General features: G+C 37.7%; 1 protein-coding gene across 1 annotated transcript in view; it reads right to left on the reverse strand.

The window, feature by feature from the left end:
- The window catches only part of ESR1 (estrogen receptor 1), a 162,776-nt gene that overhangs the window by 72,815 nt on the left and 64,563 nt on the right, over positions 1–25,398 (reverse strand). Inside the window, 1 exon segment of the mRNA XM_065631464.1 lies at positions 10,287–10,477. Within this exon segment, the coding sequence (XP_065487536.1) occupies positions 10,287–10,477 (191 nt within the window).

Below are 25,398 nucleotides of genomic sequence, written 5' to 3' on the forward strand. Positions count from 1 at the left end.
GTATGCCACAGCAGTGCATGCGTGAATCGGAGTGGGTGGATGATTTATCTAGGAGGGCTTCAGTCAGCAAAACACTCCATGTTTCTTTAAAGTTAAGTGTTACTACATTCAGCAGAACATTTAAGTATCTGTGTACTTCTAGTAAGTAGTCCCAGCACAGTATATATGGTTAAAGTACATGCTTGAGTGTTTCCCTGAATTGCAGCTTCAGAGTTGAGTTCATTTTGTCCTTAACCAGCAAGGATGAAAATGGAGTCATATTAATATATCAATGACAATTAACATAACATAGAAATACTTTTTTCTTAAATTATAAACAGTTGCCATATTATATTCTAATAATCATCAAGATTAGCCTGAGGGAATGATTAGTTTAAGCAGTACAAAAGTTGCACAAAAAAAATGAACTAAAGAAGCCAACATGATGGCATGTCAGCTTAAGAATGCTTGATGACAATTCTACAAAGCCAATAAAGGAACATTTTTGTCAGGTGAATTTTCTATGACACTCAAACTGATGTAGTTGAATTGACTCATCATACATTTCAAACAACAATAATTATTTTCCTTTTACTAATATGTGTTTTTCCTTTAATTATTCTTTTTTTTCAATCCTCTTGTCACACAAATTTCTTAAACTATCCTTTATCTATCTGTATAAGGCATCTGCCAGGCTAGCCATTACCTGTGGAAGCACCAGGTCCTTCTATAATCTTATTCTGACAGTAAAATTTGCATAATTTCATACCCATAGGTGAACAGAAGGCTAGAGTGTAGACTTTATCCAACCTAGTGACAACTGGGAAGACTGCAGATGAAAAGGAAAACCTTGGAAAGATTAGCCTGAACAGCAAATGGAAAGTTTTCATAGACCATAAAAAGAAAACAAACAAACAACAAAATTGCTTATGCTAACCCAGTATGAACAAATGTTGAATGTAAAATAAAAATACCAATTTTGAGTCAAAGTGCCCCAATAAAACTGCACTGATTGATTTTTAAATCTCATTCATTCCTAATAGTTTTCACAAAAGAACAGAAGGTTACCTCTAATTCCTTTATAAGCACAGACACTCTAATTCACAGCTTAATTACCCTCAGACAAGGTCTTTGGATTTGGAACTTGAGTTCTCTTAGCAACTACCCAGCACTGCTGAGAAGATTGATAATTTTCTGGTTTTGAGCTAGCAAGACATTACTACATGTGACAGTAAGAAGATTGTAAAACGTACTTCCTTTGCATCCAGTGAGGAAGACCTCCTTCTACACATACCTCAGAAAGAAAGACCACTGAAGAATGAGAAAGGGGAAAGGTTAAAATCTATATACTCTGTATTATGTCCTTCGTCTGTATCATGTAGCTCCCACACTAAGTGTTTACCTTCTAGTGGAATCTTTTATCCTTCACGTACGTATAGCACTATTCATACGAGCAGTGAATTCAAGCCAAATTATTATGATACCAACCATTCCTTTCACCTTTCCGTATACTATTTCAGCTAACAAGAAAAATGAAGAAAGAATGAGAATGGGCGTTGCATGAGGATACCAAACCTGCTGCCATCTCACCAGTTTAATAATGCATGAACATAGACATTCGGAAAGAGTGGCATATAAAAAGTAAACCACTACTTTCTAGATATATAAATGTAATGTATTATATAAAATATCGTGTATATGATATAATATATTTTCTACTCCAGCAGATAATTTCAAAATGTTTATTATATGCCTTCATCCTAAAATTTCAATTGGTGTTTCATCTATTATTTCAGGATTATTATATTATGTGAAAAGTCTACTTCTACCCCAATTCCATTCCGATCTTTTTTAATTTTAGACAAGGTAACAGGAAATATATTTTTTCCTCATGACAAATTAAAAAATATGCCAATCCAGATCCAAATCTCTACAAAAATTGGCTAGGAGTTTGACATCTAGTTTCTGTTTCCCTATCTGATAAATCACAATTGCTTTAAATCCTTGGCACATGATTAAACCAACAGCTGTGTTAAAGGAAAAACTCCCACAATGTATTACTTACAACCATCTCAATATGATCCCTCCAGAGACAAAAAGTATTTTCAGAGAGAGTTGTAGGCAAGTCATGGCCATCTTATTCCCATAGACTTTAAATGAAGTCTTTTGTATTTTTAGCTTCTCAGTTTATTTGACCTAAAATGGGAAGGGGGTGGAATTCTAGTACAGAAAACTCCCACAACTAATATAAAGAGGCAAAAAAAGTTAAAAATATTGCAAATTTCTCTTGTGCACTTAAAATCCAATCAATTGTAAGCAACAAGAAAATAATATAACTTTTTATTCCAGGTTTTGGATCACGATGGGACCCATTGAATAAGCTAAGCCAGTCTTATTTTATATTTGGATCTATGGCACCTGAATGGTTCCTGCTATCATAAAGTTTGCAAGGACCTGTAACACATTTATCCTCACAGTGTCCCTCTAAGGGAAGTGCTGGTATTTCTGTTTTACTAGGGGAGGGGAGGGTGGTACGGGATTCTCACTGCATAGAGCATGTAGTGGACATGAGCATTTCTAAGCACAGTGAGGTCCTGCACTGACCTCTGTGAAACTGAAACTGTAGTACACTCAACTCCTGGTTTGTTAAGTTATTATAGTAACCTTTAACATCATTATTTGACAAAAAGCCCCTTTTTGGTCTATGTATCGCTTTCTGATGCAATATAAAACCTAGTCATGCTCTTCTTTCATTTACTGATACATATCTGTGCACCTTGGTTTGTCCACTTATACCCTAACATCATCCATGCCCTACAGAAGATTCATCCCTTTTATAATCAGAAGGGTCAACAAAGATAACTTAGCCTGTTGTCTCACATATCTCTAGCCACATTTTGGAGTGCAGAATAGCAATGTTATTTATAACTCAGGAAGTCCAACTATTTCAACAATTTGTAACTAAATTCAATCAAATCTTTGAGAGATATACGCAATATTACTCAAAGAATTCAGACAATCAGATATTTGCTACATCTGTTATTAAATTATACCAGCAGTCAATTACCATGCTAGTTCTTTTACAGTAACTCTGAACTAGTACATATACTTCAATAAAGTTTGTTAATACTGTCCTTTTGGAAATAAATTATGTCAAAGATCACTTCATGCACTTCCAGTAAATTTATCATTTTAGTCATCTTACACAGTCCTCTCTAGTTTGATTTCCACTTTTTCTGAAGTGACTGAAAAGGACAACTTAACCTACAGAAAGCCTGAAAGTTTGTAGGAGTGAAACTTATGGAGGTAGTTTAGATCAATAAGTACACCTGAGTTAAATGAGGTTACAAAAACATATTTCCCTTCACAGTCTCTAAAACCGAGTGGAACAGTTAAGCACTTTCCTGCTGGACAAACAAACCTGTTCTCTTGTACTTGGTAGATGTAAAGCTCTTTTTTTCTTCTTTTTTTTCCTTCTGAATATTTCTAACTGCTACAAGGCTCAGCCCTGAGCTAGGAATAATGTGAGTTTCCAAATGAAATATTCATTAAATACTCGCAACATGAAATACTGTTTAAGTTTTTTTATTGTTTGATATGGCATGACAATAATATTCCAGAGGAAGTTAAACACCATTAAAGCTAATAATACAGGACACATTAGGTACAGCTTCTAAAGGCTATGATTTTGAATTTTATGAATTTTAGGAGGTGGGAAAAGCTTTGGACCTGACAGAGGAAGAATCAGTGACCATTTATAAAAATCTGATAACAGTACATATTCTCTACTTTCTGGTAAAGTATGTTACCCAACTTCAGAAAGGCTTTCAGTGTTGCCTGGGGTGACATTTCATATGTCAGCTAGAAAACTATAGTTTAGATGAATTCAGAAAACCAATCTCTGGGAAGAACTATCAGAGTTCACTATAACAACAGAAGCTGATATTGAACGAGGCTCCATAGTGTCTGTCCTGGATCCAGTTCTATACAGTATTTTCCTCACTGATGGGTAATAGACTGGAGTATTTATTTTATTAAATGTTATTCATTTGTAGATGACATTTATATCTGCTAGAAGAACACAGAAAAGACTAGACTACTCTGCTTGTCAGACAGAAATAAATCTGAAATAAACGGTAGGAGTCTACAGGATAAGAATTCTAAATGATCTTGGCAAACTGGAGGTAGCGCATGGGAAAAAAAAAGAGTGCAAAAGTAAGGACCAGTACAAATCACTACATTAAAACAGGAATCATGAGATGCACAAAACAAGATGGGAAATAAGTAGTTTCTTCTCTAGAAAGGTATGCTTGAGTTTATCGTATATCATATACTGATTGCAAGTGAACAGTGTCATGTTTTTGTAAATAAGGCAAACATTACAGTGTGACAGATGTAGACAAATACCACTGGCTGGATTTCTAAGGTAATCCTATTGCTCTGTTCAGTACTCACAAAACATCTTATAGAGGCAAATCATGCTTCAAGAAAAAAAGGAAACAGGACAAAGTGGAGAATCTCCAAAGTAGAGTAACTAGAAGAACAGAAGTCTAGAAAACAAAACCTGTGATAAAAGGATGAATAAACTGTGTTTCTTCAGGTTAGGTAAAACAGATTTTTTTTTTTTTTGAAGTGTGATAGCAATCTTTCATGCTTTAAAGGCTGATGCAGAAGGAAAGAGAACAATTTGTTTTCTGTGGCATGATTGACAGGAAAAAAATTACGAGCTTAACCTGCAGGAAGAAGGATTCAAATTTCGTAGCAGCCTTCAAAGATAAGGAGAATAAAACATTGGATCAAGCTACAGGTTTTTAAGAAGCAATTCAATAAACATATGTGAGGTATAGGCAACAGTTGATCCTATCACAGGCCAGAAAGCTGGATGAAGGCTCAAGGTCCTTTGCAGCCCTATGATTTGTTTAGGTCATGAAAAACAAGGAAGTGTCTTGGATGTGAACATCTTAAGTCAGTGCCACATCCATGCTGAACACAGCACTTAAAAGTCGCATGAAAAGTACCACATTCAAAACTGCCTTTCTGCGAAAAAGTGGTATTGCCTCTTGCCTTTCAATAACACTTGAGTTTCTGAAACAAGATCACCATCAATTAGACTACTGATATTCAAAAAGCGTATTAGGGGACAACAATCAGAGCATGAGTTTAACTTAAGGCACTCTAGAGAAAAACTACTAAAACCACAAAAACAAATCAAAAGACATTTTAGAAGAACCTGGCTGATCACAGGCTGTTAGAGCAGTTCCAATGATGGCTAAATCCTGGTGGACTTCCCAAACACACATTTTCTAGCCTTTGAACTTCCAACAGTCACCTACCTCTCAAGCTGGAACCGTGTGTTTTCCATTTTGAGACTATATATTGGTCTGCAGTCCCTGTTTGTTTGCCATGATTACCTCTGCTAGTCTCATTTAGGTACATGTTTTGTAGTTTTGCTCTTTCTGCTGACAACTCATAAAATCAGTGTACAAGCAGTCTTATTAGGGAGTTTCTGTCTTCTTGGCTGCAGGATCTGTGCAACATTTGCAGCTGTTATCAAAAACCTTACAAAAATACCATGAAAACAGAAGACAATAATGGAAAGTTAAAGGGAAGATCTCAGAAACTTGCTAAATTGACAATATTGCAATTGCTACACTGCAGCATTACCTAGACACTCACTTATTAGGCATGTTTTACCAGTGAAATTCTTTCCAGCTCAGAAGAAAATATGTATGTATTACCACCACTCCTAGCTGTAAAGTCTGAACTGTGTTTTCAAGAAATCATAGCTCTATCACTGTTAAGTGAAAACAATTGATAACACTCGAAGTCTACTGCCAAAACTCTCCTGCTTGATGGCCAGAAGGCATAATGGTTAAATAAAATCCATTTTCAAGCTACACAGTTAAAATACTTCCCAGCTTCAAGAATTCCTGCACTTCAGAGACCACTATATCTCTGTGATCAAGACATTAATGGCAGGCCTCTGGAATCCCTCAGCATACCTCTCCATCCAGATGCAAACCTGTTCTTGCTGAGCTGGTACTGCCTTGCATCATGTAGTAATTCTTAACTGAATATTTGCGAAATATCCCAGATTTTTGTCTCAGTATGCAGCTGTGAGAAAAGGCAGAGAAGGCATGTCTGAAAAACATCAGAAGGGCACATGAAGGAGGCAGGGAAATAGAACTGGGGATTTCTAATACCTAACTGGGGATTTCTAATACCTTGGTAATTCTGACATCAAGATACCCTTTAGTGCAAGAAGTTACTCCAACTTTGTTCTGAATCCCTTGTGCTCCCACTGAGGGTTCTCAACCCCACATCTGTAGGCATTTGTTGGATGCTTGTCAGAGATGGTAGGAGTCCCGTACCCTTTGGTGGCTCTCCAAAAAAAAGAAGAGAATTAGAACGATGGGGAAAGAATGTGAGATTCACAAGGGGATTTGTAATCTCTAAATGGCATTTCTCAGGCTGATGTTGAAATACTTCATCCAATTCTCATAAACAAATTTTAAAGAAGCTATTGTGGGTGCGGGGGAATCAGAAAAGGTGTAAAGACAAAGGACTCAGAAGATAGAAAGATATACAGAGGGAGACTGAAACACTTTAGTTCACTTAAGATATCAAGGTGATTTCATTGTAACAAGTTCAGTTATGAAAACTTCCCACAGGGCAGGGATACTAGATACTAGGTCTGGTTCATGGATGTGATACAAAAGCCACAGTAATTCAAATTAGCAAGGCAATATTTTAGCAGATGGAAGGACAAACCATTAGAATAAGAAATCTCTGTAAGAAAGCTCTTGAGCCCACAGATCAAGGCTGGGCATCTTCTAAAATATTTACCTCTGTTAAGTTACTCGTCTTTGTACATGGATAGCATATAAAGTTTATATTGAGAGAAGACCAGAACTAATGGTCTAGTGGCCTTTCTTGGTCTTAAAATCCATAAGTATTTTAGTATAGAAGTACAGTGTGCTGTGATGTGACTGCTTGTTATGCTTCTGGATTCAACTCAGTTGACCAAGTAGACTCCCGAAGACTGCATATGCTGGGCAAAGACTAAAGCACTCTTCTATCACCAAGCGACACAGTGTTCTCAGTGTCATATAATTTTTCTCTCCCATGAAACATTATACACTAATATAAGTCTGCACAGAGTTTTCTCAAAACAAGGTCCCAAATCACTTTTGGGATACAAACTAACAAAATGGACTGACACAAGACAGGAGGCAGCTAAGATTGTCCACCAACCATCTGTTTTTTAAAAAAAAAATGAGTAGTTGCCCATATTGAGAGACAATTACTATAATAATTCGGGTTGCCTTTTAAGCTTTAACTGAGAACAAACAAAAACAATTTAGCCTTTAAAATTCACAAAATATTTCCAGAACCATTCCAACCCATTTGAATAAATATGAAACTATCCATCTCCACCTCAGGTAAGGTCCAGTACAGATGTGAGTTTTCACAAAATTTTAAGTATATACTTATGCTAGTAAGTATAGATACCTCAAATATCTCTGAGAGGAACAAATGCACAGCCAGGAAAATTGATTACCCCATACAACTTGTTCATTGCTCATGTCTGTACTCACTTTTTCCTGTATATCTATTAAGAACTATATAGAAGGTTTGACTACAGTGTATTAAGAACATCAGATTTCACTATAGCAATTCTCCTGTGAAATCTCTGATAAGAAGCATAAAAATGACCAGTCATCTCTGTATCTACATGTGTATCGAGAAATACAAGACAGCAAAGCACAAAAGTGGCATGGTTATCTTGCATTTAAAGAAAGAGATAGTATAAACAACAACAAAAAAAATCTTTGCTGAAAGCATTCTATGTTACCTTTGTTTATACAAACAAGTCCTGTGTACTTTAATACAGTTTAATCATAAGATTTCCAGGGAAAAATTGTTCCCTTTTTAGAAATGCATACCAGATATACAATGCAGATATAATACTGTTTCTTTCACATATTCTTCTACATACAGATACACACTTCAGTAGTATTAATTCCTAGATATTCGACCATAACCTATTTTAAATTATTACTATCTGCAAGGTAAATGGCATGTTTTATCATGTATTCTCAATCTAAAAACTACTGTAATTTTCATAAACTGAACACATGTCCAATGAGAACTAGTAATTGCTGAGGTAGAGGTCTCTTCCAAATCCAGTAGGACATTCAAAAAATCCCTTAGTTCATCAGGACTGGGTACCTATGACTTTTAAAGCCCTTCATAGGGCTTTTCATATCACCTATGATCAAATAAGCCCAATTCTCTCATAAGCACTCAAATTCTTGAATTACTTTATTGATATTAGTGGATGTAATTTTTTACAATAGCTGTCAACCAAAGAGGTGGATCACTGGAAAAAGTACAGAGGAGTTTAACAAATGGGATCAGAAGTCTAGAAAATATGTTCTGCTCAAAGGAGTGAGTTTGTTTAGTCTAAAAAAGAGAAGACTGAGGAAAGATATGATAACAGTCTTCAACTATGTAAAAGGTTGTTGTAATAAGCCTTCTTCATGCCCACAAGGGATCGGGCAAGAAGCAATGGGCTTAAATCAGAGCAAGCATGACTTAAAGATCAAGAAAGGCATTTTATGGGACACTGAAAACTTAAGCTTTAAATTTTTAAAGCTTACCTACTTAAAAAGTTATGTTAAGTATATAAATGTAGCAAGAACTAAATTTACTCATCAGCATGTACTGTAGCACAAATAGATAACAGGTCCATTGTGGGGGACCACAACATTTTTCCACATGAAGACTAGTGCAAAACCACATAAATGCTGGCACAGAATCGTGGAACTCAATGACACAGTCAGATTCATTTCTTCTTCTATAATGGCCAAAATATGAAGATCTGTGATACACAACTACTTGATAACTTCGTCTTACTTTTGATTAAGAATATTTTTGTTTCCAGTTAGTTGCCGACTGAGTTCAGTTTGAGTACAAGAACAGAATTTCAAAATTCTAAGAATAATGCTGATGCAGTCAGGGGAACTCAAAAGGGAGCTGTTTGCCCTGTGTCACAAGTTTAAGTAAATCATTCTGATATCAAGAGAAAATCATTTCACCTGTTCCCCCTCCAATGTTGCTTATTATTGACCTCTGCCTGTAACCACTTTCTTTTCTAAAAATCATTTTGATGAGTCTGGAAAAGCAGAACTACAAGTAACTATTAACTAATCACTGACATTCAAATCATTTCATCAATGTCTATCCCGCAGCCAATCTTTCACTTTTTTTTTTAAGGCGGGGAAAATTCTGAGTTGAATGCTGGAAGTCTTATTTAACTCACCTCAGCGGCAGTCATGCAACAAAACAGGCAATAATCGCACCTTGTGATGTGAGATAAAAACTTTTCCTCACTATGTTTACTTCAAAAAAGGAGCGACAGGAATTTTTGTGCCTATATATCACCTGGAGATTTAAAAAACTATAGAAATCTAACTAAAGCATAGCATTTTACTAGTTTTCTGTTTGGAAAGGAATAAATCTGGTTTATTTTCTTCTCCAAAATAAGACTTAGATACCGGACAGTACACATATTTTCCGTAGAATCACACTTAATTCTTGCTCATTTTAAGAGAGTTTGAACAAAGCAAAAAAGTAGCCATTCCACAGTGTTACAGGCATTTAAATCAAGAATTATCTCAGTCACAGCAATTAACACTGTTTCTGTTAGATGCCCTTTACTCCACCGGACACCTTACACAGTGTACTTCAAGTCATGACAAAAATGTGAACTAAACCATTCTGTGTATAGTTCAAAGTCTTGCTTTGCTGACAGATACAAATGCTATTTCACCAAGGAAACATTCCTTTTTAATATTGGTTCTCATCTCACATCTTCAAGGAGCTGAGATTTGAACTAAATAATCTTGCTAATGGAGCACTAAATTAAGAGTAATAAATCTTCATCTGACAGAGAATTCTCAAAAAATATTTGTTTTGCGTAAGAACTCAATCACAGAAGAGAGATATATATAGCCTGAAAGAGTGGTCATCTTGATTCAATACAGATTTTTAAATTGGATTTCTCACTGCCTCCATGGTCAGAACAGGATAACATAGAGATGCTTTTCCTTCCCTCATTAATCTTGGACTAAATAACAACATCTTATTTACCTGCTAGAAGCATTCATCAAATACAGAGCACCTCAGCTGCTAATGAAAACCCAATCAATGTCATTGTCCTGGGCTCAGGCTGCAATCTCAAGTAGTTTCACAGTTTCCTCAAGAGTAAAGAGTAAAGGTAATTCACTTGAACAGCTTACTACCTTGAATACTCCTTTTGAAAAAAGCTTTGCAGCCCTCACAAGACCAGACGCCATAATGGTAGCCTGAAGCGTAGTCGTTGCAGACAGCACAGTACCGCGTCTCCTTGGTGGATTCCATGGACAGGCTCCCTTTCTCGTTGGTACTGGACATCCTCTCTCGGATGCTGTGGCGCCTGTTATCAGAGCTTGGCCTGTTAATAGCAAAAAAACAAGCACAATTCTTTCAGTGAGGTTAAGTCTCATCCACTCCTGCAGGTGGTTGTTAGAAAGAAGAGCAGATCTAGTTTTGAAATGACAGACAAAAACAATCACCTTTTATCACCCTCTGTCCTGTTCTAGTTGGAAAGGTGAAGGACCAGTAACATACAGAGGAATTCCTCACAAAACAATCTGATGTTACTAGGCATTGTATCTTGAAAAATTAAAAAGCTATTTGATAAATTGATCCATTTTTCAAGACATTACAAAGGACTTTTTTAAAAAGGCAGTTTTTTGTGTGTACCTGTTCTTGTCCAAAGTGTTCAGCATGACTTTAGTATCAGTAGGTAACTTGAGAATCTGAGGCAAAAATCACTTAGTGTTTGTATCTGAATTTGCAAGTCATTTATATTATTAACCAGGCTATTTTCAAGTATTATTGTCCAATTACAGATGCAAACTTCCCTTACATTATCAAAAATAGAATATTACATAATCAGTCCCTATTCTCATTACAATTCCACTTTCATAAAAATTAAGAAGTGGTTTTAGCACAAGAAATGTCAGAAGGTATGAAGAATTATTGCCAAGTAGTTTTTGTTCTAGTACTGTACATGTTACTAGACGTGCTAGACATTACTAGGCATATTAGACATGCACACGACCTGTCTATGCAGTATGCTGCTGAATGAAAACCAAACAAATCTATAGTATAAATGGCAATGAATTCACACTTGGTAAGATGTCATTATGGGTGGCTGCTGCGGGCATGGTAAACAATATTCAAAAAGGTGAGATGATGTGAAGTTACAAAGGGAACCAGCAACGAACTCTGGGACTGCTCCTGGAAAGCAAACTGCTCTTGCAAAACATGCTTTCCAGTAAGAGTCTGCACTACAAAATGTCCAGGAGACAAATACAATTGGGTGTGACAGCATCACACAAGCTAAAGCATGAAGAATCCTACTGTTGACAGTAATCCACTTACTGTGCATGTTTTAATTGCTGATTAATAAACAGGTGGCTGCTGTCTTCCCAGACTCCAAACATTTCCTCAAACATATACTAGTTTTGAACCTAGGAAACTGGAGGAAATCTCTCTTTCAGATTTCTTCCTACATACCTAACTTTGCTTTATTACCTTCTTCAACACAGCAAAACTTCCTGTGTTTTGTTGAACTGAGGCACCTGGCACCAACAGCGTGTTCATGCTCCAAACCAGTACTCCTCGGCAGCTTTCTGATTACTCACATGCTCAACTACTCTCCTTCATCTAGGTAAAGTTCCCTGACATCTCCTGCTCCTGTCCATCTCAATACTCAAAAGCTTTCTACTAGCCAAAGCCACCTGATGTTCTCACATGCCCTGCCAGCCATCCCCTTGAGACTTTTTATATATATAATTTAAGTCTCTAAATATGAAATATGTTCATTGAACAGGTTTGAATGAATATCACTTATTAGAGAAACATGAGGCTCTGCCACATTAGATAGCAGAAACTGCTCCTGGCACCATTCACAAAACTGCATTTTTCTAAGCCTAAAGTACTTTACCAAGCCCTATGTACCAGCTAATTTTGAACATTTATTTAACTATTTTTTGTTTCCTGGAGGCTTGTGCAAGACAGAAGAAACTGAAAATTGTGAAGTGCTGACATGACACAACTCTGGCTTTTTAGTGAGACGGGAAAACTGGAGAATGTCACAATTCTGACAATGACTTTAACAAACTGCTTGCAGGGCATCTGTCCTCCAGCATCCCCCTCCCCAAATCAGTGCCACCCGAGCATCACTTTGAGCAAGATTTAGCAAACTGGCCTTGCAGAGTCATCACATTCAAGTTCTTGTGAACCACAGTGGGAAGCACACTAAAATACCCCTGGCCCCATCCTCCCCAGAAATAACCTCCTGCCACCCCCTTCCATTTATACAGTGGAAATGAAAGCTGGTAATAAATCAACTTTGGATTATCACAAACTCTAGTACTTAGTCGAGGAGGTGAGGAGGAAATCTTTTTTGGGAAAAGAGTATGCCAATAACACAGAGCTTGCTAAATCAAAATAACATCTCACATTTCATCCAGAAATCAGTTGCTGGTTAGTGTACATCACAGACCACTGATGCTGTGTCTTGACAAAAAATAACAGCCTGATATTCTTCCAGTTTTCAGTTAGGTTTCAAGGGTTAGCCTTCTGGAGAACATAGTGCAACAACCTAACCCAACTTTAATAACTTTGGCAAGATCATCATTCCCAAAATACAATAGCAGAACCTTTTCAACAATTTCCTTTGTAATCTATACAAACAATAACAAAAAATGAGACCAAAAGTTCCTGTCAGCTATGTTTACCAAAGAGAAACACAAACCAAAAAGAGAAAAAAACCCAGATAAAGCCCTCCCTCCAAGGCCCCCACCAAAGCAAAACAGATTAGGAAGCAAAAAAACCCTCAAGATTTACTGCTTGTTTCCAAATGTAATAACACAGCAGACATTAAATGGAAAGTGCTTTGGAACCTACACAGCAGAACAAACTTGTCCCACACTCATTTTCGTGCTATCTCACCTCTGTTGCACTGAGTCAGCTCTTCAATAAATGTGTTAACAAACAAGACAACTCTGCTTTAAACCTTCACTCATCACCTGCAACTCTGACTCAGCCAAGAGTCGACTGGAATGTAAGAATGTGTACAGGAGGGAATTACAGTTTTGTAAGTTAAACTCTATTTTTTACATCATGGTAATCTGGCAGGCAGGATGAATTTAGGATAACCGACAGTATACAAATCCACCTAACAGCAAGGTAAGGCCCAATTTATTCACAACTCCAGCTTTGTCAGGAATAAAGAGATTTCATAGATAGGAAGGCTTAAGGGGAAAGTTATTAAAATAGTTAAAAGAGACATCTTGAGAAATTCTAGTGTTCTGAATTTATTTTCATACAAGAAACTTGAATTAGCAGCTATTAATCTTTTCTCATCAGAATGGAAGGAAGTTCCCGGTGTAAAAAGCCTCAAAAACTTTCAAATGCAGCCAAGGTCTAGAAGGAATACTTTGCACACATTGGACATATTATAACACCATTCTGCAATTCAATATGAAATTAATTAACTTGCTGTTAGAATGTGAATTTCCATATGGGTCAAAATCTTTATGAAAGATTATTTGAAGAAAATTAAGTGCTTGAGAATACTTAAAAGACATCTCAAGGAGAAGTACTGCAATAGCGATGACTAAGTACACGAATAAATAGAAAATTGCCAAGTACATTAAGTGCCTCAAAACTGTACTTTCAGAAAGTAGCTCCAATGAATCTGAAAAAAAAAAAATCATATGCCATCCAAATGAAAATGTTGGCTTAAAAAATTATCTCAAAATGCCTATGGTAGTAATTAAGCCAAATACGACTTGACAAGGGAGAGAGAAAGTCTTACGCAGAGTTGTATATCAAACTGACAGAATCACAGGGTATTTTAGGCTAGATGGACCTCGGGACATGGCCTCTTGCTGAGCCAGTGCTGGCACAAGTTGGGCTGCAGCAGTGAGGGTGGGACCAGGAACCCATGTCCCTCCTTGGCTGATCCTCCCCTGGTGACGACGATCAGCTGGGGCTCACCCTGAGGCCTGATTGCAAGTGATTCCAGATCCATGGGTCTGAGCACATTTCGCTCACACAGCTAAGCTCTCTTCCTCCCCAAAACAGGATGGTTTCACCTGTGCTACCAAAGAGAGAAGGACCTTTGCATAGCTGCTGCCTGGGAGAGGATTCTTCAGCCAGGCCAAACCGTGCCTGGGAGTTTGAAGCTATTAAGCAGTGAGAGCCATCGTGCTGGTGTTTGCACCCATGTCCTGGCCCTATTTAGGTAACTCATATACACGCAGGCCTTTCTTGCCCCACTATCCTCAGTTTATTCCCCAACTATCAGCAAGTTAATGTCTCTGGCTGCAGCGTCAAAAATGAGAGTAACAAGCATTTCCCTTAGACAATGATGATGTCCCTTTGAGAGTAGTGCCTGCCTGTGAAAGTTTGAAACTCCTGGGTGAAAATAAGCTGTAGGATGAGAAGGAGCTGCCTGTAATTCAGATCTCTATATGGACTGCATGCTCGGCCTCTTATTTTCCCTCTCCCACAGCCTCGCACATTTCCCTGTGCCTTCACACATCTTTCCAAGGGAAACACAGCGTGCAACCAGGAAGGCCACCAGAGCAGAGCCGCATGGCAGCTCCCTTGCCACCTCTGACAACAATGCAGGAGGAGACCTCTGTGCTGGAGAAATGCTCCTCTGGCCACTTCATCTGTTTCATGGATTTGTCTCATTATCTCCTCCTTCAGGATGAGTGCAGGGACAGCTAAGCGGGACTACTTGAGTAGAAGACCCTAAGCTAGTGTAGTGAATGGATGAAGTGACGAAATAATTGACATAAAGGAATAAGGAGAGACAGTATGAAAAACTGCTTTAAAAATAACAGAAGATATATGTGATGGGTGACTAAGAAAAAAAATGGCAAGGAAACCAACTGGAAACAGGACAGGGCTCAGTGCAGGGGAAACAAAACAAAACAAAACCATGATGGGAGAGAAATTTAGGAAAAAAAATATGAAAATAAGTTATACAAAAATTGCATAACAAAATAATCTTAAAATATTGACAGTCTTCACAGTGTACCAGAAAATGTATTTTATAGTCAGAAGACACTGGAATGTTTTCTTTTGAACTAGACTAAAATACAATTTATTTGGTAACTGAAGTAAAATAACTTAGGAAAAATAGCTCAGTATTGACCAAGAAATGGTAGTGTTGAGGAGAGGCTCTGTCAACATGAAAACAAAAGCATATCTCCTCAGGTCATCAAAACTTCTTACTCAACATGAAATTAAACATTTCCTTTGGCATTAGTTTTATTATCTTCCTTCAACCTTAACTTTGGCTAATTTTAAAACGAGTGATTGAAATACTACTGCCAAAATTAAACTATGCCATGTCTGAAGAAAAATCTCTTCTAAAGCTATTTGCTAAAATCAATATAAATTTGCACATCCTTTCAGTTCCTTAAAACTTCATTTTTGATAAATTTACCTTTTTTTTCAGATCTGTCACTAATATTTGCAGACTGAATTAAAGTCTAGAGAGGTGTGCTTAAGCACACTCACTGTGCAGTCTGTGACATCTCCGGACAGGTTTCCTGAGCCCAGGCTCCTCGTTCATGTGCTTAATACGTGAATTTGGATGTCTTCAATATTTCCCTCTCTCATACTGTCACTCCTGTGGTCAGTTTTCCATGGTTCATAAACGTGGGCTAATCATTTGGCAGCTAATCCCCTTGACAACACAGAAGTTCCCCCAACTTTCTGAAAACTGTGGAAGCTTTTAATGAGGATGGTGGTGGGATGTAGGATGGTGGGTGAGTTTAAAAGAGGAAAGAGCTCAATCTATTTTTCAGTTCAACAGGTCTGAAATTTAAATTCATACAAAATAATCTTTGCAATAAATACTGAGAAACTGGTTCTGTTTCATTCTATTTCTCAGTGCTGCTGGAATCTAAACTACAACTCACAGGGTCATTTTCAGTAGTCTTAAGTGAAGAGTGGTGGTGTAGCTCTACTTCACAGAGTAGCCCAGGTTCCAAACAGTTCTGAAGCAATGGCAGTTTTCTGTGTTTTTTTTGTTTTGTTCTATTTTTTCTTATTCACAGAAGGTGAATAATTTCTTTCTGTACATAAGGTGAATGCAGAAACACCCACACATATGCTTTACATGAATCTACATTAAAAGAAGATTAAGTTTTTAAATATAGCATATGGTTGAACTGTACCTTCTGAATGTTACTGAAACCTTCATTTATCACTCTTATGTATATGTATGTTATCTTTAATTATATGACCATACTTTTCACAGGGCAACAGCTCATCAGTGCACAGAATAAAAATAATTTATTAAATGAGTAGCTATTCTGTCTTTGGGTTTTTTTCCTGACTATTCAGTGTCTGGTGCCTTACTGTCAGCACACTATCCAAATTCAGCTATAACATCAGAATTAATTTCCTTCAGTAGTTCCATGCCACTATAGCGTTTTAGCATTTGACAGGTGCTAATGAATGTATTTTTCCAAAAGTCTTGTGAGTTGAAAGGATAAAAAATGATGCTTAGAGAGGTTAAGGTCAAAAGTATATACTGAGTTATGCGCAACCTGAGTTTTTTAAGTACCCGCCATTAAATAGCATTGTGAGTGTTCAGAGTGCTACTTCCCCCATCTGCAATTGCAAGGGTAAATGTTCAAAACTTACATAAATCAGACTGTAGGACTTCCATTCAGCACAAAGAAAAGTACAATAGGACACAAGACTATTTGTGAGGAGTTTGATTTAAATTATTTCTGAACTTCACAGAAGCATTTGTGGCAGAATTTAGTTCCTCAGGACGGCAATTGGCTGCCTTTGCACAACACTTCTTGAAATTTTTGCCTCATTCCTTTTTTTAGTTACCAGTCATTGCAAGAAATGACTAGAGAATCTACGAAGAGTTACATATTTCACATTAGGAGCATGACACATTCCAGAGTTGATCCTTTTCATATATTGAAACAGCAGTCCACTTATGATTACCTCATAATTACAAAAATAATAATTATCACAAAGGGACCAAATAATATTTGCACAGGTCACCTTAATGTGGGCTTATTAAAAATACAAGTTTGCAAATAACATTTTTTTCTGCTTGTAGCTTCTCACCTTCTAAAGAGGACATCTAGAAAAGCAAAACTTCTATCCTTCTGCCTCATATCTGTAGTCAGAGACAGTGGGGCTGGGACATGCTGGTGCACCTCTCACTTGCCCACCCAGCAGACAGTGGCAGGAGCTGACTGTCATTCCCAAGCAGCAGAGGAAAGATTTCAGTGACACCTGCTAACAGCTGTAAATAGTGACACTACAACTCCTTTATTCTGTTCCAGTTACAAGAAGTAAAAGCTAGGAAATAGAGACTGCTGCCACTGCTGTCAGTGGGAATGTCTGCTCTGTCTTCCCATAGCTGTTCTTTGTCGAGTGCTCTCACTTGACCCACCCAGCTCCTCTTGTTCCATTCTCACACTTACCTCCACCTTTGGGCTTTTCCTTCCAGTCTCAGTCTCTCTGTCTAGAAAGGACAAATTCCCTCCTCTGGTTCCTGGCCTGACTGCCTGGCTACTTCTCCCATGCCCAGGCTCCCTGCAAGCACCTCCACTAAAGCTCTCCTTCTTCCTCCATCACTACTTATTTTCGGTGTGTCCTGGACAGGAAGGCTCTACTCTTCTCCCTCTCTCTGTATCCTTGAAGCCCACTCTGCCGTGATTATTTAGCTCCTGTTAATATGCAACTCTACTTTCCTTTGACCTTCCCCACCAGTTCCACAAGCACATACTGAGATCTGCAACTAAAGAAGGATTGAGGGACCTTAGTATTGCTATTTGTTGACCAGTATAAGTTATATATAAAAGGATATTTATATAGTTTAGTTATTTAGTTATTTATAAAAGGATAAAATCATATCCTTTTCACCAAGACCGAACTTAAAATTTCTGAAATTCTGTGGTAAGCAGCTCATTAGAAGTGCTATGAACTATCAAAAGAAAAACTATGATGTTTCAAGTCAGTCCGAACAGAATTAAAATATTTTAATATTTAAAAATATATAAATTCTTTATAATGTCTTTAAAACTATGAAATTTCATTTACATATTGGGCCTTGCCTTATACGATTTGTACTTCTGTCTTTTCTACTCTGGACTGAGACTGCACCTCTTGTAAGGCAACACAGCATCCTCATCACAGCAACCACTCCCCTTGGAGCCCTGAGGTTCTGTGTGTCAGGACACTGCCATGGGATAAAATGAGGGCCAGAAACACATCTTTGAAGAACCAATTGAGAGATGCCATGCACGCTATAATATTTGATAAATCACATCATGTTTCTCACCAGAATTTCACTTCTAAAATAAGAAAAAACATTGTCATCTTATTAATGTTTTGAAGACTACTGAAATCAGCACAGAAATCTATTTTCTGGAAAGAAAAAGTTCAGACAACAAAATTCCTCATTTTTAAATTTCAAGGAAAAAATATTTTCTGTGGGATTTTTATTTTGCAGAAATCCTGATTTTAAAAAGTTTTGAAAGAAAGATATTCAAACACCAAAACATTTTTTTTCATGTAATAGACATTTAAAAAGAAATAAACATGTATACAATAAGCAAAAAGAATATACAGAGACATCCATAGGTACAGTTCTGCAATGTTAAGCACGAGCAGAAGTTGCTGACAGCTCTACCAGTAGTCAAACTACCCTGCAGTCTTGATGTGAAAGTGACTTTAACAGACTTACAGAAATTACATACTCTGCAATCACTATATACTACCATTCAGTAAAGCAGGGACAGAGTATTGCTTAGAAGACTGTATATCTAGACTTGCCCTTACAACATTTTTAACTTGCCTTTACAACTTTTCCAATGATGAAGCCTCTCTCTGTGGACTGTTTGCTGCTTCACTACCTAATGTCCAGCCTAAGTCCTCTCTGCTGGGAATTAAGCTCATTTGTCCTCAGCTGTTTCCAGTTAGCCAGGAGAACAATTCTGCCACTGCCCTCCTCGTACACATTTTCCCTCAGTAAGGTTCCTGCTACATCACTTCTCAGCCTCCAGCCCTCATTTCAGAGTCTCCTCTCTAATTCTCCCATTCTCTTGCTGTTCCCATAAGGACTTTGCTTGTCTCTTAGTGGGCAAAAAAACTCTGAAAGAGGCCTTGAGAGTCTCTCCTAAACCACCAGAATTATCTGCTCATCTGTTTTTCTGTTCACAGAATAAAATTTTCCTCTTCTGCAAAAGATTACTCTGTTGACTTGTATTTAGGTTATGTTCTTCTCTAACCCTTAGATTATTTTTCATTCTGCAGTCCTTTTCTCTACTTAGTAATTCCCCAGTTATTGTACTTGTGCATTAAATATCTCCTTTCCAAAGCCTGGACACTGCACTGCCCCTTAGTGAATTTGAGAAATACTTGATGTTTCAGATTCTGTTGTGGTAAGCAGCACTAGAAAAACATTCTTTTACATACTTACATTTCAAGTGGCCCATTTACAGATCTCTGCTACCTTTAAGAACCGGCAGATATCATTTGTTTATTTAAAAATTGATGGTACTATTTTATCTTTGGAGTAAAATCTCTGCAAATTATTGTTTTGATGTACCTTTTGAATCCCTGATCACTGGATGATCTTCCTACTCTCTGAGAAACAACACTAGTGAAATCAATATTTTGATTCAATTCCCCAGGATCCAAAATAAGGACCAGCCAACTTTCTCAGGGTTTCTCTGCCCATTTCTGCCTCCTGCCAGACATGGTTTTGCCTGGGCACTATCTGTCACCAACACCACCTCTCTCAGTTAAGCAACCTCACAGCTCTGGTGTATGAAGAGACATATAATCTGGGGAAACACCTTAATCCACTGTCTAAAAGCATGCAAAACATGATGAAAAAATGCTGGCAGACAAAGTGCCTCCGGGCACCGCGTAGATGTGATTTTCTGGCAGCAATATGAGTTGGCATGTGGCTGTGTGGCTTTGGGGACAGAAGCACCAGGGGCCTGAGTGTGGCAATCAGCTGCGCCCACAAGTGTGTCAAAGTGGAGGGCCCAGCGGGCAAACACTCTGGCAGCGTGGACACAGGACATCTCACTTTAGTGTAAACAATCTGAAGAATTAAATATGTTTGGAAACTGGGAAGCATGGGGGGGAAAAAAAAAAAAAGGTCAGCTTCAGCTGACAATCTCTGGTGTATATCTTCTACAGCTTTCATATAGCTTTCACACTTTTAGGAATATCTAGTCACTCTTGTCTCCATTAAAGCTATGCCAGGCCTCAAAGACTCAGCAGAAAATTTGTATTACTGCATTTCTTATATGAGCCTTAGAATTAAAATATGGCTTTTGTGAAGAAGCTGAAGTTCAGCCTTTCATATAAGAATATGGCACATCCAGAAGTCGTCTTTTCTCCACGTTTCACTGTTTCTGGTGAACTTTCTTCAGAATTACTCAGGCACTACACTATTTTTTTCTTTTCTAATGTTCAGATTAGCACAATCCTACCATCTGAAAGGAAAAGGTTAAATGCACTTAAGAGATTGGAAAGGGGTGTTTCAGGAAGTGCTGTCAGATTCTTCCACTTACCTCAAGACTATTTCAAAGGTAAATGCCAGCAAAAACACAGGAATCAGTCATAAATCTTCCTTCACCGTACCTTTAGAGGACTTTTATAGGCTCACGTGTTCCTATAATTCTTGGGCATGTCCTTGTTCCAAATATTTCAGATGTACACATTAGGACTGCAGTTTAACCAATTACACAAAGCTTCATTAAATTCCTAGGAAAATCTTTCAGCGACCAACATTAGACATTTTAAAAGAAAAATCCTTGAAAGATATAAATGCTCTCCTTTACACTGATCTGAAAAATATCTTAAATAGGAATGCAGATTGTATAACACAGTGCTACAATTTAGATAACATTGTTTCAAAAATTCCAATCTAAACCAATCTTTCATGTCAAATGGCTATTTTTCTTTAAAACGACATTTTAAACTGAAAATGTAACTTTAAGGTGTACACCGCATTTGAAAAGGAGCTTTTGAAACAAAATGCTGGTACAGCCACACATGTTTCTAACAAAGAAATCAGAGGGCTCTAGGCCACAGGAAAATAAGCCTTGGTAAAAGAAAAGACTACTTAAAGTAATGCTTTTAAGTTCATCAATCTGCATGTAGAACTCTTGAACCAACTGATATAAAGTACAGAGAAGAGACAAAACTCTTTTCCCAAAGAGTTTACCACCCAGGCCATCTACAAGCCACTGCTACCAAGAACACAGGAAAAAGACTGGGTGGAAGTGTCCAGCCTGAAGACATACTATGAGCAGCAGGGATAGATCTAGGCACTTTGGACAATTTGACACCTAGATGTAAAAATGCTTGTGTACTTGCCCCAGAAGATGGGGTTTATCCACAGCTCCTTGTTCTTGCCCCAAAATAGTAAACCCTAGGAAGAAAGCCTGTGCAGTCCTTGGACTACCAGTGCACAGTCTAGGGCCCAGTGAAAGAAAAAAGAACCAGTTCCAAAACATAAGGACCCATTTGTGTTCAAGCCAGTTTCATCAAACCAAGCTACTAGACCCACGTAATCCCAGTAATACCAGTAGATTAAGTTCCTTGCAGGCCATGGCTACCCTGCAGTACCAGCAGCAGATGAAAGTCAGTCCAAGAGTGGTACTCTGCATGTTGTGGTGTGACACTTGGTTGACAGCCAAAAAGACAAGAGTCACCAGTCCTAGCTGATGCCCATGTACAAGGAATATGCATCTCCAAAATTCAAATATGACTTGAAAGGCATATGCTTGAAAGTATAACAAGTCTAACAGATGGGACAAAAGCACATGGCTGAGAATTAACAGTCAATGGATAGGTGGCAGAAGCATGACAGAAGGCAAATAGCCGGTCTGAAAACATGCCATACCGACCAGTCATTGCATAGAAGGGTTGCATTTCAGCTGCAGAGCTGGACTGCTAAAAGTGTTCACAACACTATAGTACCATCAGGCCAAAAGAATACCTGTGCTTTGCATCTTGCTATATACTCTTCTTCTTCTGTTAAGAAAAATTCATCATGAATTATATCAATTTTCAGTCTTCAGATGTCTGGACCCTAGTAGGGAAGACACAAACCTCAAAGCAGCATGCTATAGTTTGTCCTGTCAGTCAAAATGGAACCACAGAAACACGATGCCTCACAAAATCTGTGGGGAAATATTGCTCCAGATGAGGTACTTGACTCATTCTTGTCCTCTGGAAAGTGCTGAATTCAACTTTGCGTGCAAGTTCATACTTTGAATACCAATGAACAGTACACCGTGTGATAAACATGTTAGAGTTTGAAAGAAAGCAGTGAAGCCGGCAATGCCATGTAGCCTAATTGTTAGGTGTGTGCTAGCTTTCTAAGGCATGGGCCTGAGGACACACAGTGAAATAAAATACGACCTATTAACTACATTTGTCACAGAGGATCTCTAGAAACAGAAAATTACATATGTTTAAAATACAGTTGGAAGTGTAAGAAATGGAAACTAAAATTAATAAAAAATGGAACCTGAAGAGATTGTTATACAAAGGATACAATTTGAGACATCCCTGCCAAACTGATTTTCAAAATTATTTAAAATTTCTTGGATCCTACATAGCCCTTCTTCCCTTCATGGAAAGCCATAAGTGTTCAGCACCTCTCTGAAAATTTAGTGCTAAAGGCTACAAAGGCTGTAATTTTTCTTTATGTCCAAGAAGAAGTAACTGCTGCCAGACCAGGAAGTCTTGCTCTCCCTTCATTTCTGGACACAGACACTTAGGTCCAGAGTAGCAAATTGATGCTGTTCAACACACAGTCACAAGACTTGAAACAAGGGAGGAAGCCAGAAAATGCAGGGTGAGGAGGGAAGGAGCTCAGCTGCGGTCACACTGGCTTACTAATGCAATGAGTTGTAACCAGAAATGTGGTAGGGGAATGTGGCAGCTTTCAGTCGATCAGTCTAATGGTAACATTGCAACAGTATAAAGTGTTAAAATAGCACACTGAAAAACTGCACGGTATTCTTGTCCTCATTCCTCTGTATCTTCTCTTTCCTGCTTATAGACTGCAGATATTTCTGTCTTTCTTCATGTGCAAGTGTCTTAATCATCATTACTAACCAAACAGTAAATAGTAAGTGTTACAAATATGTTACCTAAATTATCCTAAAGCAGCTCTATTATTCATTCAGATAAAGCCCACAGCTAAATTTGCAAGTGCTGACTATGCAAACAATAGTAAGCAAAGAGAACATGGCTCATGGAAGGCAAGAAATACATCCATATAGCCAACTAGACATAATATGTGTTTGCAAAACTTCTTGTTGACATATTTTGGGGGTAATTTATGCAGCAATGTGTGGGAAATTAGGTCTGTGAGAAATCCCTACATTTGCCTTTTGTGTTGGTGATAATTTTGTTTCAAGACATTAATAAGCTGCATTTTGTTTTGGCAAAGCCCTGTCACCTATCTGTGTCACTTCTTATTCCTCATAGCAACAGAGAATAAGTTCAAATGCTTCAGAGGTACCACAATACAGCACCTCATTAATCTTCTCACTTCTTATTGTCAGTAGGCAGTAATTGCTCCCTGGCCTATAAATTACAAAGGAAGGAAAAAGTCTATTAGATAGACAAATTCACGCAGAACTAAATGTACAGTATTATGGACACAGCAGACACATTTCTGTCATGACATTTAAAACCGTATTATTATGTGTTCACATGGGACGCACTTAATACCGGTGTACTAGACAAAAGGAATCCCAGCTGAATCTTACCCTTTATTATTTTCCAGATATGCAAGCTTCTTATAAATAAAAGGAAAAAGAAAAATCACCCAGGTTTCAACATCTGCTTGTTGCATAATATTCTTTAATGGCCACCTATGGCAGAAAACCCATCCATTTACTCATTTCTAGCCAAAACATTCTCTGTTGCATACAACTGAATGTTGGAAGTGGATGCTGGCACTAAGCTTGTCACGGCAAACATATTAACCCGCCACGGTCTAGCACAAGCCTCAAGAGGGAAGCAGAAGCTCCCTGTGGAGCTGAGGATGGCAGCTGACAGCAGCACGTCTCTCCTCACCTCTGCTCTGGGAAGGTCAGTGGGATCCAACCACAGCCACCTCCTGGTCAGATGTTAGGACTGAGCAGCTGTGACTCACCTTTCTTCAAAACAACATAACAGATTTCGCATTTCCTCTCAGGAAATGGTCCTAGAAGTTTCCAATGCTGTATTTCAGACACTACTCTTCCAGAAAATTATCTGAATTAGCAGTGGGTTAGGACACATCACCAGGCTCTTGTCTGGTGTGGTATAAATATGACCAAAATTAACACTTGATTTTCAAACAGTCCATGTATTCAAAAGCATACCAAAAGTATTCTAGAAGACAAATAGGTCGATATTTCAACTATTGCCCAAAGGCCTATGTTCTTTGATTTAGTTATGTTTTGGTTTAAATTTTGTTTTCACCTTAATAAAAATATTTTGAAATGTCAATAACAGTTTTAAAATTGTACTGTCTTTCATCACATGGCTTAATCTAGCATCTCAGGTACTTATTTTTTAATTCAAGCACGTAGTATTAGATATCCAAGCTTGAAACCATGATCATTTGATTTTACATTTATATAGATTTACAGATCACCAAGCTACATAATTCTAACCAACATCAGTCAGTAGCCAAATCCAGAATCCAAATCCAGTTTCAATCAGGGTATCTTGGAAAGTATAATAGGTAAAGTGGAAAGATAAGACAACAGTGCATAGATTCTGACTGAACATGTCTTAATTTTGTCTTCATTCTCCAGCCTCAGCATCTCACCCCTGATATGATGCAGCTCTGCAGACCCACAAAAATCCACCAAACACAAAAGGCATCAACTCTTAGTTGGACTTATAATACATGAATAGCTACCTGCAAGTAGGTTTTGGTTTAGATTTGGTTCATATTCAAAGCACCATCTAAGAAATGGTTTGGGTTCTTTTTTTGTTTAGGGAGACAGGAGATACTCCTTCTCAGACAAGAAATTGAACTGGCTGAAGTTTTGTCGTAAGAGCTTAAGCAGATGTTATTGCTATTAAAAAAAAAAGGGTAAGGGTAATTTCATGTTTAGCAGCAAGATTCATAATTCCATCAATCCATCTCAAAAATACTCTGTAGTAACTACATGGATGTAATAAGGTAGCCTTGCTAAATTAATGAATCACAATAGTTCAAACTGTTCTTATGGATGCAGTATGTTCCCATCATTACGAATTCATTTAGTC

Source organism: Caloenas nicobarica, chromosome 3, assembly GCF_036013445.1.
Source record: "Caloenas nicobarica isolate bCalNic1 chromosome 3, bCalNic1.hap1, whole genome shotgun sequence".
NCBI classification, from domain to species: domain Eukaryota; kingdom Metazoa; phylum Chordata; class Aves; order Columbiformes; family Columbidae; genus Caloenas; species Caloenas nicobarica.